Source organism: Triticum urartu, chromosome 7, assembly GCF_003073215.2.
Source record: "Triticum urartu cultivar G1812 chromosome 7, Tu2.1, whole genome shotgun sequence".
Lineage (NCBI taxonomy): Eukaryota > Viridiplantae > Streptophyta > Magnoliopsida > Poales > Poaceae > Triticum > Triticum urartu.
Window position 1 is genome coordinate 535,525,487 of NC_053028.1, and position 13,327 is coordinate 535,538,813.

At 44.7% G+C, this 13,327-nt stretch overlaps 1 protein-coding gene across 1 annotated transcript; it reads right to left on the reverse strand.

Moving 5' to 3' along the window:
* Positions 1-2,079: 2,079 nt before the first annotated feature.
* LOC125521312 (two-on-two hemoglobin-3) lies at positions 2,080-4,766 on the reverse strand. Its single transcript, XM_048686369.1, has 4 exons — positions 4,356-4,766; positions 4,124-4,254; positions 2,564-2,708; positions 2,080-2,467 (listed from the first exon to the last, which is right to left on the reverse strand). The coding sequence occupies exons 1-4, from the start codon at positions 4,496-4,498 to the stop codon at positions 2,371-2,373; spliced, it is 516 nt and encodes a 171-aa protein (XP_048542326.1). The 5' UTR covers positions 4,499-4,766; the 3' UTR covers positions 2,080-2,370.
* Positions 4,767-13,327: the final 8,561 nt, after the last annotated feature.

Below are 13,327 nucleotides of genomic sequence, written 5' to 3' on the forward strand. Positions count from 1 at the left end.
GCTTCCTCAATTTTACTCACGACTAACACACACATGCATTAATGCTCATCCGTCAGAGCTCTCAAACCAACACCGGGAGACGATGATCGCGGTCGCCATGGACCAGAGCCATCACGAACCGGAGCAAATCGAGTCAGAGACGACGCTTCCCATGGAGCTCCGGCAGGCAGCAAGGAGTCGCCGCAGCGCCGCCGCCTACGCAATCGTGGAAGGGCGCCCATCTTTATCCGTCGGTGCCGACTGCCACACATGCCACACCGCGTGCCACCAACTCCCGGCGCCAACTCCCCACGGCGACCACTCTCCTTCGCGGCAGAGCGCCCCGCAACACCGTAGCCCCGTGAGAGGGAAGAAACGGAGTGCCTCGCCGCCACCGGTACCGTGTGGACTTTGCCCGGCGGCGCCTACTGACGGCGGTGAGGAGAGGGAGATCTGGGTAGGAGGTAGTTCCCTCGGCGGCTAGGGTTCTGCCCGGGTCGCCCGCGGGGTCCTGTTCTCGATTACACTCCATTTGTTTGCCAGTTCCGAGATATATCAGTCTAGCAGGAGATGAACTATACACAAGATTGAGAAATTTTACACCATTACTAATTAACGATGAAACATGGTGAAACATGCACGTTCCTTCACACACCTACGTATTTGGCTTGGCTAGCTAGCTAGCAACAATGGAGCTTGCGTGCACAGGGCAGACGACTGAACGGCTAGTGATTGAGCACACGTACTCGGTACTCACGCCTGCAAGCACTAAAGATTGAATGGCCACTTCGGTAAGTCTCCATCTATCCCACTGCAAAACTATTCGGTTTTCCCTAATCTCTGTTACATGTGCAATCCTGACGGGGACAAACGCCTCCTCAGCCAAAAAGGTCGGGATAAACCGGGATCAAATAAGACGAGGTGCTAATTTCAGGGATTTGGAGTTTAGGGTTCATTTCAGACTTCCACTACGAAATCAAGGTTTTTTTTAGACTTTTCCCTTTTACTCTAGGCAACAAGGTGGGCACATGCCTGCAACTGTATGCGTCCCAATCCCAATCGATCCAAGTACCTTCCTTGTGCTTATACCACGCCCCTTCCATGTCACTAGTGGTCGCTGCTTAAGAGGAAGTTGTGCACACATTCTTATTTAATAAAATACAAAGGATCCTCGCCTTCATCAAAAACATCTCAGAAAAAATCTTCACCTTCATCTAAAAAAAAGTAAAAAAGAATAAAGAAAAAATTACCACCACAGCATTACCGGCGAGCGCCACTTTACATAGCCCTCCATTTAAAAAAATACATGGGGTCCTTACCTCCATCTAAAAAGAAAAAAAACATTTCAAAAAGAATCTTCACCTCTATCTAAAATATATATTTTAAAAGCTTTCTCACCGCGGCCAACCAGTTTGCGCCACGTGGCACATGGTTGCCCACCGTTCTCCCTACACTTAACGGGTTTAATGTTCCCTTCCAGAAATCCTTGACAAAATAATTTACAGTGTAAAATAAATTGGACGGCAAATTCTCTCAACACCACGAACATGTAGGTTTACTTCTATAAAAATCAAGAGAAGAAGCCAGCAGAAACCGAGAGTGGATATCTTGCTCCCAAGCTCCATGGAGCCCTGTTTTTGAAAAATTCGAAAATCATATTTAAAAGTTTCAAAACAAATCTGAAGAAATGCACATGGGCATTGATATGTATACTACATTCTGTAAAGTTTCATGATAAAATACTGGTGTGAGCTGTATAAAAACCCAAAATCATGAACTTTTATAGTGAAAAAAGTGTATGTGCTAGAAAGACATGATTTTTGTTTTTGTGCAGCTTGAACCACAACGATTTTAATCATGAAGATTTACGGAGATCTAGAATACAACCCTAGGTTCATGTGCAAATTTTTTCAGAATTTTGAAACTTCAAAGACATGGTTTTTGTTTGTTTTTTTTCTCCAAAAATCCAGGCTCCATGGAGCCCGGGATCCAAAAGCAATTTCTGGCAGAAACCACAGTTGAAATTCTACTGTTTAATAAGTGTAACAAGTTGTGTTTATCTTTCAAGGAAAATTAATAAGCTGGGTTGAAATGCCATGCTTAACTGATAAGAGCATTGGATAGAATAGCATGAGCAGTTCAGCACCTATACAGCATAGGAACTTGTGCCCTCAAACACAAACCCAGAGAGAAGAGGAAGTACAACCATTTCAAGTAAGCAATTTATCAATTTTGAGATGCTCTCTGCTCAAGTGTTGCTGCCCATAGAACATCAGGCGTGTCGTTCCCTATAATGCATAATGCATAAATAAGCTTGATCCCATTGAACATGGGAATCCTATTAGGAACACGGGAGCTGAAATCGTTATTCAACCGGTTAAGTTTGAGCGGTTACTCGGCTGGTTTGCTCGTTGCATGCTTGCAGGGAGGTACACTTTGCATTTGCCTTGTCATCTCATTACCGGCGACAAGGAAGTATGCAGTGTGCCTGGAACCAGATAACAAATGACAATATCTTAGCCTCTTGGTTGATATGCTGCCAAATGCTTGATGCAGATTTCACTAGTTCAGTCATAACACAGACCTGAAAAAATTCATCATTTTGGGTTTTGTATCTGGGTTTATGCTTTCTGTCGTCTCCAGAGCTTGCTGCATGTGATGCAGCCATCGCTCCGCAGCTCGGTGGGTAACTGGGAATGGCCGATGTCGTCCTATCAGGGCAGGATGTCCTATGAGAATCAGAGAGAGTGATAGTGTTAGGTCAGCAAGTAATTAGGATCAGAAAAAATATGAATTGCAAGTGTTTGGTAACGTCGACGGTTCGTGTTGCTATTAATTTCCATGATTACAAGAATGACACAAATTATGACAAAGGTATAAAACGTGGAACACCTAGTAATAATAAATAGCATGACTTTGACCACACCCAAAAAGGTTCAAGAAATTGATGGGCAAGTAAGTGGCACAGAACAACAGGACAAATATTGGGTTTTCAAACATTTTTGTGCTAGAAGCATATAGATATAGATATAGGTGTTCAAACAGGAAATGGTGAAATGGAACTCATTCGACCTAGTAACTACTCATTACACAAGTACTAGAAAACATAGTATGTCTTGACTGGGAACTGCAAGTATGCAACTTATGATATTAATAAAGTATTGTTGCTAGATAAAGATATGACAAAGTATGCCACCGATAAACCCAGATGATCATTTTGGTGATTTGGGAAGTTTGGAAGGAGCCATCTAGGGGAACCTTTCAGTGCCAGAGAAATTCAGTGCGTGATCTTTTGACTGACTCGCACTAAATATGAAGCTCATCTCTGGGTTCCGGAGGGCACCACCTGCTTAGGAACCTTGGTCTCCAGGGCAGATGACGTGCCATAAGTGCTACATAATTCTTCCTCTCAGACTCTACTCCTAGCTCTCAATATATATTTTTTGTTGCTTTCGTGGTTTGCTCAAATGCAATTCCCTGTCGGAGTCTTTCCAGCACCCTTTGGCAATAATATAGTCAATCGTGTAATTCTAATCCATTTAAGAAAAAGAAAAGCAGTCTCCTGACATAACCAAGTGTAATTCTAATCCATTCACATCAGATAAACGGTAGATGCAGCAAGCATTTAACTGACAGACGAACAAAGCAGTAAATCATCTGCACGTAGTCCCCTGCATTATCAGGCAACAGCACTGCCTGATAACTAGGGGGAAAGAACAGAAAAATCCAATGAGAACAATAGTAGTAGGATGTTGTTATCAAGAAACGCTTAATGGTTCTGCAGAAGGTTGACCTGAAATGTACTCCCTCCGTTCCAAAATAGATGACTCAACTTTATACTAACTTTAGTACAAAGTTGGGTCATCTATTTGTAAATAAACAAGAGCTGATTTCCACAATTCTACAAACTGCCTGTCTTTCCTAAAAGTTTAGGTTCAAGAATGAACTTCTAAGTCAATTTCAGAATTTAAATACCGATCGTTTCAAGCTATTAGGCAACAAGTAAGCATTTCAACTCAAAATATTGATAGGAAGTTCATATGATTCAGCATAAGCACTGTCTTCAGTGGCAGGCAACTGGGCAAGTGGAAACAGGGATATTTCCAGGCTACAAGGAACAAAGACGCCAATAAGATCAAGTTACCTCTCCTCTGGGAGAATAGCGGCGGGCCGCCCATCCGCTGAACCAAGAACTCGTACTGGTTCTGGATCGCGTCCTCCTTCTTGGACCCCGAGAATATCTCCCGGAACCACTCCTCCTCGTCCTCATAAACCCTGCTCCGCCGATTCAACCACGGCCAGGAGGTCAGACGACAGAATCAGAGAAGGGGGGAAACCCAGATCAGAGGAGGCGGGAGGAGCAGATCGGGGCGGACCTGGTGTAGAAGTTGGTGGAGAGGTCGACGAAGGGCTGCGGGGTGCCGCCGAGCGCCTCGAAGACGTTGACCTCGTCGATGGCGAAGGCGTCGGCGGCCGCCACGCCGCTCCACTCCGACGCCTTGTCCTGCAGCGACTGCATCGTTCCTGCTGCTCCCGGGACGCCCACCCACGCGGCGGCGCCTCCCGGTGACCGGCTGGGACGCTTGGTTGGCTGCCGTTCAGTTGACTGCTCGGGTGCGTTGGAAAAAGACAGTGCGCGGCGGCGTGCGGCTCAGGCGACGCGCACCAGCGTTTATACCCGCGACGCTCCGCCGGTCAATCGGGTGGCGAGCACGCGCGGTCGGGGGGCTTGTGGGCCAAGGATATTCGTCCATGTCGACATTCTGAGCCGACCATGTCGCGGATGCTGCCCACGGAATAGTCGGAGAGGCCCGTGGTTTGCACGCTGCTGGTTTGGGTTGCTTGTTTCTATACCTGGCCATTCCTCGGTCCGGGCCGGGCCAACCAAAGCTCGACGCAAAAAACCCAGGCCCAAGCCCGGCCCGGCCTGGCCGTCGGGCCTAAAAATCTGGCCTGAGCCCGACCCATCACATTAAAAGCCCGTCGAGCCTCGGGCCACGGGCCAGGCCTCTTTCTTAAATGGCGAAATCGACGGGCCCGGACCTGGCATGGCTCGGGCTTCGGGCTCAAAACCTAGGCCCAAGTCCGGCCCATGGACAAGGTCGGGCCGGGCCGGGTCGGGTTGGGCCGATCGGCCGGGCTACCCATGGCCAGGTATACTTGTTTCTCTAGTGCCGAAAAGAGCAATTCGATGGCCGGGGCGTTTATTTTTTCCGTCCAATTTAATTTTAGAATGTCTTTCTTTTTGCGGGAAATTTTAGAATGTCTTTTTAACACAGTACATACGCAGACGCTCGTACATATGCATATACACTCATTTCTATGAACGCATGCACGCACGCCTTACCCCTATGAGCATCTTCGTACGACTGAGATTGACGGTGTTCTTCAATTGTAGGCCATCCGTACTATTGAGAGGTGTTGCGAATATTAAGAAGTCGGGAAACTCAATCAAAGTCCATATAATATTTTCTCCAAAGTTTCCACTCTTGGAAGATTGTTTTTGAAGACTCTTTGTGACCACCTGTAGAGGTCCGGGTGCCCGGAGGCACCAGAGAAGCCCCATGCCTTTTGAGCAGTCCGGGTGCCCGGAGACATCGGCATTTCTGGGGTCTGTCCGGGGTCATTAACACTGATACATCTTCAATGTATCTACTTTTTTCAAACGCGTTGCTTTTATTTTGGCCTATAATTTGTATGATTTGAATGCAACTATTTCGTATTGACAATGTTTTCAGCATAACTATCTTGTTGCTTTTTTGTGTAGAAATAAAAATTCTCGAAATTGGATGAAATTTTACGGGTGCTAGTTGATACGTCTCCGACGTATCTATAATTTATGAAGTATTCATGCCATGTTTATAACAATTTTATATGGTTTTGGTATGATTTGATTAGAACTAATCCGGACTGACGTTGTTTTCAGCAGAACTACCGTGGTGTCATTTTTTGTGCAAAAATAAAAGTTTTCGGAATGGGCTAAAAATTTACGGAGAATATTTTTGGAAAATAAAAAAAATATTGGAGCGAAAAGATACCAGAGATGAGTCCTGGGGTAACCACAAAGGTGGGGGCGCCCGCACCTCCCTAGGGCGCGCCCCCTGCCTTGTCGTCGCCTCGTGGGCCCCCTTGACTTGTCCCCGATGCCAACACCTCCTATAAATCCCAAAACCTCCTATAAATCCCAAAACCTCATAAATAAAGTTAGATCAGGAGTTCCGCCGCCGTAAGCCTTTGTAGTCATGAAAAACCAATCTAGGCCCTCTCTGGCACCCTACCGGAGGGGGCCATCATCACCGAAGGCCATGGAGGAGGATCCCGGAGGGGGCCATCATCACCATAGAGGCCAAGGACCAGAAGGAGAACTTCTCCCCATCTAGGGGGAGGCCATGGAGGAGGAAGCACAAGGGGGGGGGGACTCTCTCCCCCTCTTTCCCGGTGGCACCGGAGTGCCACCGGGGGAACCATCGACGCGGTGATCGTCTTCATCAACATCACCATCCTCATCTCTTTTACGCGGTCCACTCTCCCGCACCCCGTTGTAATCCCCTACTTGAACATGGCGCTTTATGCCACATATTATGACCCAATGATGTGTTGCCATTCTATGATGTTTTGAGTAGATTTCTTTTGTCCTTTGGGTTGATTGATGGTATAGATTGGTTTGAGTTGTATGTTTTATTTTGGTTCTGTCCTATGGTGCCTTCCGTGCCGCGCACACGTGAAGGATTCCCGCTGTAGGGTGTTGCAATACGTTCATGATTCGCTTATAGTGGGTTGCTAGAGTGACAAAAGCTTAAACCCGAGTAAGGGGTTGTTGCATATGGGATAAAGGGGACTTGATACTTTAATGATATGGTTGGGTTTTACCTTAATGATCTTTTGTAGTTGCGGATGTTTGCTAGAGTTCCAATCATAAGTGCATATGATCCAAGAAGAGAAAGTATGTTAGCTTATGCCTCTCCCTCATATGAAATTGCAATAATGATTACCGATCTTGTTAACAATTTCCTATGACTATTTTCGCACACCTATCCATCATTATTCCACACTCGCTATTTATAATATATAGTAATGTATTCTAACTTTATGTTAACAACACCTACTTTTATATTTTAGTTCTCATATATCATGCAAAGTTACCCTCTTCATACCCGCAACATAGTTTTATTTCTCATTTCTAGATGGAAGCAAACGTTCGGTGTACGTAGAGTCCTATCAGTGGAAGATAGGACTTGAGAGAATATTGATCTTACCTTTAGCTCCTTGTGGGTTCGACACTCCATACTTATCACTTCCACCTTTGAAAATTGCTACGATGATTCCTTGCACTTGTGGATTATCACTAGTGGTACGGGAGTGATGAGAACATATTTGTCAAATTGTTTCATTAATATCCGGAATAGTTCAAAGAGGTTCCGGAAGCATTGCGGGGTCACCGGAAGGGTTTCGATGAATATCGAGTAATACCGGGCATTACCGATTAATTAATATATATATATATGAAAAATGTTTCCGAAGATGTTAAATTATATATAATGCTTTAGAATTTTTTAGAGAAAATATATATCTAATTTAATATCAATGGGCCTAATAAGGCCAAGAGGCGGAGGGAGATATGGGCCACAAAGGTGTTGGGGATCGTAGCAGAAATTTAAAATTTTCTACGCATCACCAAGATCAATCTATGGAGTAATCTAGCAATGAGGGGAAGGAGAGTGCATCTACATACCCCTGTAGATCGCTAAGCGGAAGCGTTCAAGTGAACGGGGTTGATGGAGTCGTACTCGTCGTGATCCAAATCACTGATGATCCTAGCGCCGAACGGACGGCGCCTCCGCGTTCAACACACATACGGAACAGAGACGTCTCCCTCGCCTTGATCCAGCAAGGAGGAGGGAGAGGTTGAGGAAGAGGGCTCCAACAGCAGCATGACGGCGTGGTGGTGGTGGAGCTGCAGTACTCCGGCAGGGCTTCGCCAAGCTCTTGCGGAGGAGGAGAGGTGTTGGGGAGGGGAGGGGCTGCGCCAGGTTCAAGGCTGTGGCCACCCTCCCACCCCTCCACTATTTATAGGTGGGAAGAGAGGGGGGGGCGGCCCCCCTAGATCCCATCTAGGGTTGGGGGCGGCGGCCAAGGGGGGAGGAGTGCCTCCCAAGTCAAGTGGAGGCCCTCCCCCTTAGGGTTTCCCCCTCTCCCATGCGCATGGGCCTTGGGGGCTGGTGCCCTTGGCCCATTAAGGTTAGGGCGCCCCCTACAGCCCATGCTGCTGTATTGGATATGGTGGAACATTTTCAGGACCTCCGGACCCCTCCGGAATCCTCCGGAACCTTCTGGAAGCTTCCCGGTACAATACCGGAAAAAACTGAACTTTTCCCGGAACCCGAACAACAACTTTCCATATATACATCTTTACCTCCGGACCATTCCGGAACTCCTCGTGATGTCCGGGATCTCATCCGGGACTCCGAACAACATTCTGTAATCACATACAAGTCTTCCTAATAACCCTAGCGTCATCGAACCTTAAGTGTGTAGACCCTACGGGTTCGGGAACCATGCAGACATGACCGAGACAACTCTCCGGCCAATAACCAACAACGGGATCTGGATACCCATGTTGGCTCCCACATGTTCCATGATGATCTCATCGGATGAACCACGATCACGAGGATTCAATCAATCCCGTATTCAATTCCCTTTGTCCAGCGGTATTGTACTTGCCCGAGATTCGATTGTCGGTATCCCGATACCTTGTTCAATCTCGTTACCGGCAAGTCTCTTTACTCGTTCCGTAACACATCATCCCGTGATCAACTCCTTGGTCACATTGTGCACATTATGATGATGTCCTACCGAGTGGGCCCAGAGATACCTCTCCGTTACACGGAGTGACAAATCCCAGTCTCGATTCGTGCCAACCCAACAGACACTTTCAGAGATACCTGTAGTGTACCTTTATAGCCACCCAGTTACGTTGTGACGTTTGGCACACCCAAAGCACTCCTACGGTATCCGGGAGTTGCACAATCTCATGGTCTAAGGAAATGATACTTGACATTAGAAAAGCTTTAGCATACGAACTACACGATCTTTGTGCTAGGCTTAGGATTGGGTCTTGTCCATCACATCATTCTCCTAATGATGTGATCCCATTATCAACGACATCCAATGTCCATGGTCAGGAAACCATAACCATCTATTGATCAACGAGCTAGTCAACTAGAGGCTTACTAGGGACATGGTGTTGTCTATGTATCCACACATGTATCTGAGTTTCCTATCAATACAATTCTAGCATGGATAATAAACGATTATCATGAACAATGAAATATAATAATAATAACTTAATTTATTATTGCCTCTAGGGCATATTTCCAACAGTCTCCCACTTGCACTAGAGTCAATAATCTAGTTCACATCGCCATGTGATTAACACTCACAGGTCACATCACCATGTGACCAACATCCAAGAGTCTACTAGACTCAATGATCTAGTTCACATCACTATGTGATAAACACTCAAAGAGTTCTGGGTTTGATCATGTTATGCTTGTGAGAGAGGTTGTAGTCAACGGGTCTTGCCATATTCAGATCCCTATGTATTTCGCAAAACTTTATATCGTAGATGCTGCTACCACGTTCCACTTGGAGCTATTCCAAATTGTTGCTCCATTATACGTATCCGGTATCTCTACTCAGAGCTATCCGGATAGGTGTTAAGCTTGCATCGACGTAACTCTTTACGTCGAACTCTTTATCACCTCCATAACCGAGAAACATTTCCTTATTCCTCTAAGGACAATTTTGACTGCTATCTGGTGATCTACTCCTAGATCACCTTTGTACCCTCTTGCCAGACATGTGGCAAGGCACACATCAGGTGCGGTACTCAGCATGGCATACCATATAGAGCCTATGACAAAAACATAGGTGACGACCTTCGTCCTTCCTCTTTCTTCTATCGTGGTCAATCTTTGAGTCTTACTCAACTTCACACCTTACAACTCAGGTAAGAACCCCTTCTTTGACTGATCTATTTTGAACTCCTTCAAAAACATGTCAAGGTGTGCGTTCTTTGAAAGTATCATCAGGCGTCTTGATCTATCTCTATAGATCTTGATGCCCAATATGTAAGCAGCTTTATGCAGGTCTTCCTTTGAAAATTACTCTTCAAACAACCGTTTATGCTTTCCAGAAATTCTACATTATTTCGGATCAACAATATGTCATCCACATATACTTATCAGAAATGTTGTAGTGCTCCCACTCACTTTCTTGTAAATACAAGTTTCTAACAAACATTGTATAAACCTAAAAGCTTTGATCACTCCATCAAAACATATATTCCGATTCCGAGATGCTTGCTCTAGTCCATAGAAGGATTGCTGGAGCCAGCATACCTTTTAGCATCCTTAGGATCGACAAAACTTTGATTGTATCACATACAACTTTTCTTACGAAAACTGGTAAGAAAACTTGTTTTGACATCCATCTGTAAGATTTCATAATCGAAAAATACAGCTAATGCTAACATGATTCCGACGGACTTAAGCATCGCTACGGGTGACAAATTCTCATCGTAGTCAACTCCTTGAACTTGTGAAAAGACTCTTCCCCACAAGTCGAGCTTCATAGACGGTAACATTACCGCCCATGTCCGTCTTCTTCTTAAAGATCCATTTATCTCAGTGGCTTGCCGATCATCGGGCAAGTCCACCAAAGTCCATACTTTGTTCTGATACATGGATCCTATCTCAGATTTCATGGCTTCTAACCATTTGTTGGAATACGGGCCCACCATCGCTTCTCCATAGCTCGTAGGTTCACTATTGTCCAACAACATGATATCTGAGACAGGATTACCGTATACCACTCAGGAGTAGTACATATCCTTGTCGACCTACAAGGTTCGATAGCAACTTGATCCGAAGCTTCATGATCACTATCATTAACTTCCTATTTAACAGACGTAGGCTCCACAGAAAACATCTTTCTATGTTGCATCACTCTCTGGTTGAAGTAAAGGTTCGACAACCTCATCAAGTTCTATCTTCCTCCCACTCAATTCTTTCGAGAGAAACTCCTTCTCGAGAAAGGACCCGTTCTTAGCGACAAACAATTTGCCCTTGGATCTGAGATAGAAGGTATACCCAACTGTCACCTTTGGGTATCCTATGAAGATGTGTTTGTCCGCTTTGGGTTTGAGCTTCTCTGGCTGAAGCCTTAAGCATCGCAGCCCCAAACATTAAGAAACGACAACTTTGGTTTCTTGCCAAACCAATGTTCATACGACGTCGTCTCAACGGACTTAGATGGTGTCCTATCTAAAGTGAATGCAGCTGTCTCTAATGCATAACCTCAAAAAGAAAACGGTAGATTGGTAAGAGACATCATAGATCGCACCATATCTCATAGGGTTCGATTACGACGTCCGGACACACCATAACCTAGTGGTGTTCCAGGTGGCTTCAACTGTGAAACAATTCCACAATGTCTTAAGTGTTTGCCAAACTCATAACTCAGATATTCTCATTGATCAGATCGTGGGAATTTGATCTTCTTGTTATGATGATTCTTAACTTCACTCTGAAATCGCTTGAACTTTTCAAATGTTTCAGACTTGTGCTTCATTAAGTAAATATACCTATATCTACTCAAATCGTCAGTGAAGATGAGAAAATAGCGATATCCACCGCACGCTTCAATTCTCATTGGATCACACGCATCAGCATGTATGATTTCCAACAAGTCACTTTCCCGTTTCATTGTACCTGAAAACGGGGTCTTAGTCATCCTGCCCATGAGGCATGGCTCACATGTGTCAAGCGATTCAAAATCAAGTGACTCCAAACATCCATCGACATGGAGTTTCTTCATGCATCTTACGCCAATATGACCTAAGAGGCAATGCCACAAGAAAGTGGTACTATCATTATTAACTCTACATCTTTTGGCGTGAACATGTGTATTACCACGACCGAGATTCAATGAACCATTCACATAGGGTGCATGACCATGAAAGGTATTATTCATGTAAACAGAATAACCATTATTATCTAATTTAAATGAATAACCATATTGCAATGAACATGATCTAATCATATTCATGCTCAACGTAGACACCTGATAACATTTATCTAGGTTCAATACTAATCCCGAAGGCAGATGGAGCGTGAGATGGTGATCTCATCAACTTTGGAAACACTTCCAACACACATCGTCACCTCGCCCTTAGCCAGTTTCCGTTTAGTCCGTAGCTTTTGTTTCAAGTCACCAATAATAGTAACTGAACCAGTATCCAATACCTAGGTGCTACCAGGAGTACTAGTGAGGTACACATTAATAACACGTATATACTTTGTTGAAGTTGCCAGCCTTCTTATCTACCATGCATTTGGGGTAATTCCGCTACCAGTGACCGTTCCCCTTACAATAGAAGCACTTAGTCTCGTGTTTGGGTTCAACCTTGGGTTCCTTCACTGGAGCGGCAACTGGTTTGCCATCCATGAAGTTTCCCTTCTAGCCCTTGCCCTTCTTGAAACCAGTGGTCTTGTCAAACCATCAACACTTGATGCTCCTTCTTGATTTCTACCTTTTGCGGTCTTAAGCACCGCGAACAGCTCCGGGATCAACTCCATCCCTTGCATGTCATAGTTCATCATGAAGATCTAGTAGCTTAGTGATGGTGGCTAGAGAACTCTATCAATCACTATCTTATCTGGAAGTTTAACTCCCACTTGATTTAAGTGATTGCAGCACCCAGACATTCTGAGCACATGCTCACTAGCTGAGCTATTCTCCTCTATCTTGTTGGCAAAAGAACTTGTCAGAGGTCTCACTGAAGGAAATATGCCCTAGAGGCAATAATAAAGTGATTATTTATTTCCTTATATCATGATAAATGTTTATTATTCATGCTAGTATTGTATTAACCGGAAACATAATACATGTGTGAATACATAGACAAACAGAGTGTCACTAGTATGCCTCTACTTGACTAGCTCGTTAATCAAAGATGGTTATGTTTCCTAACCATAAACAAAAGAGTTGTTATTTGATTAACGAGATCACATCATTAGATGAATGATCTGATTGACATGACCCATTTCATTAGCTTAGCACCCGATCGTTTAGTATGTTGCTATTGCTTTCTTCATGACTTATACATGTTCCTATGACTATGAGATTATGCAACTCCCGTTTGTCGGAGGAACACTTTGTGTGCTACCAAATGTCACAACGTAAATGCGTGATTATAAAGGTGCTCTACATGTGTCTCCAAAGGTAGATGTTGGGTTGGCGTATTTCGAGATTAGGATTTGTCACTCCGATTGTCGGAGAGGTATCT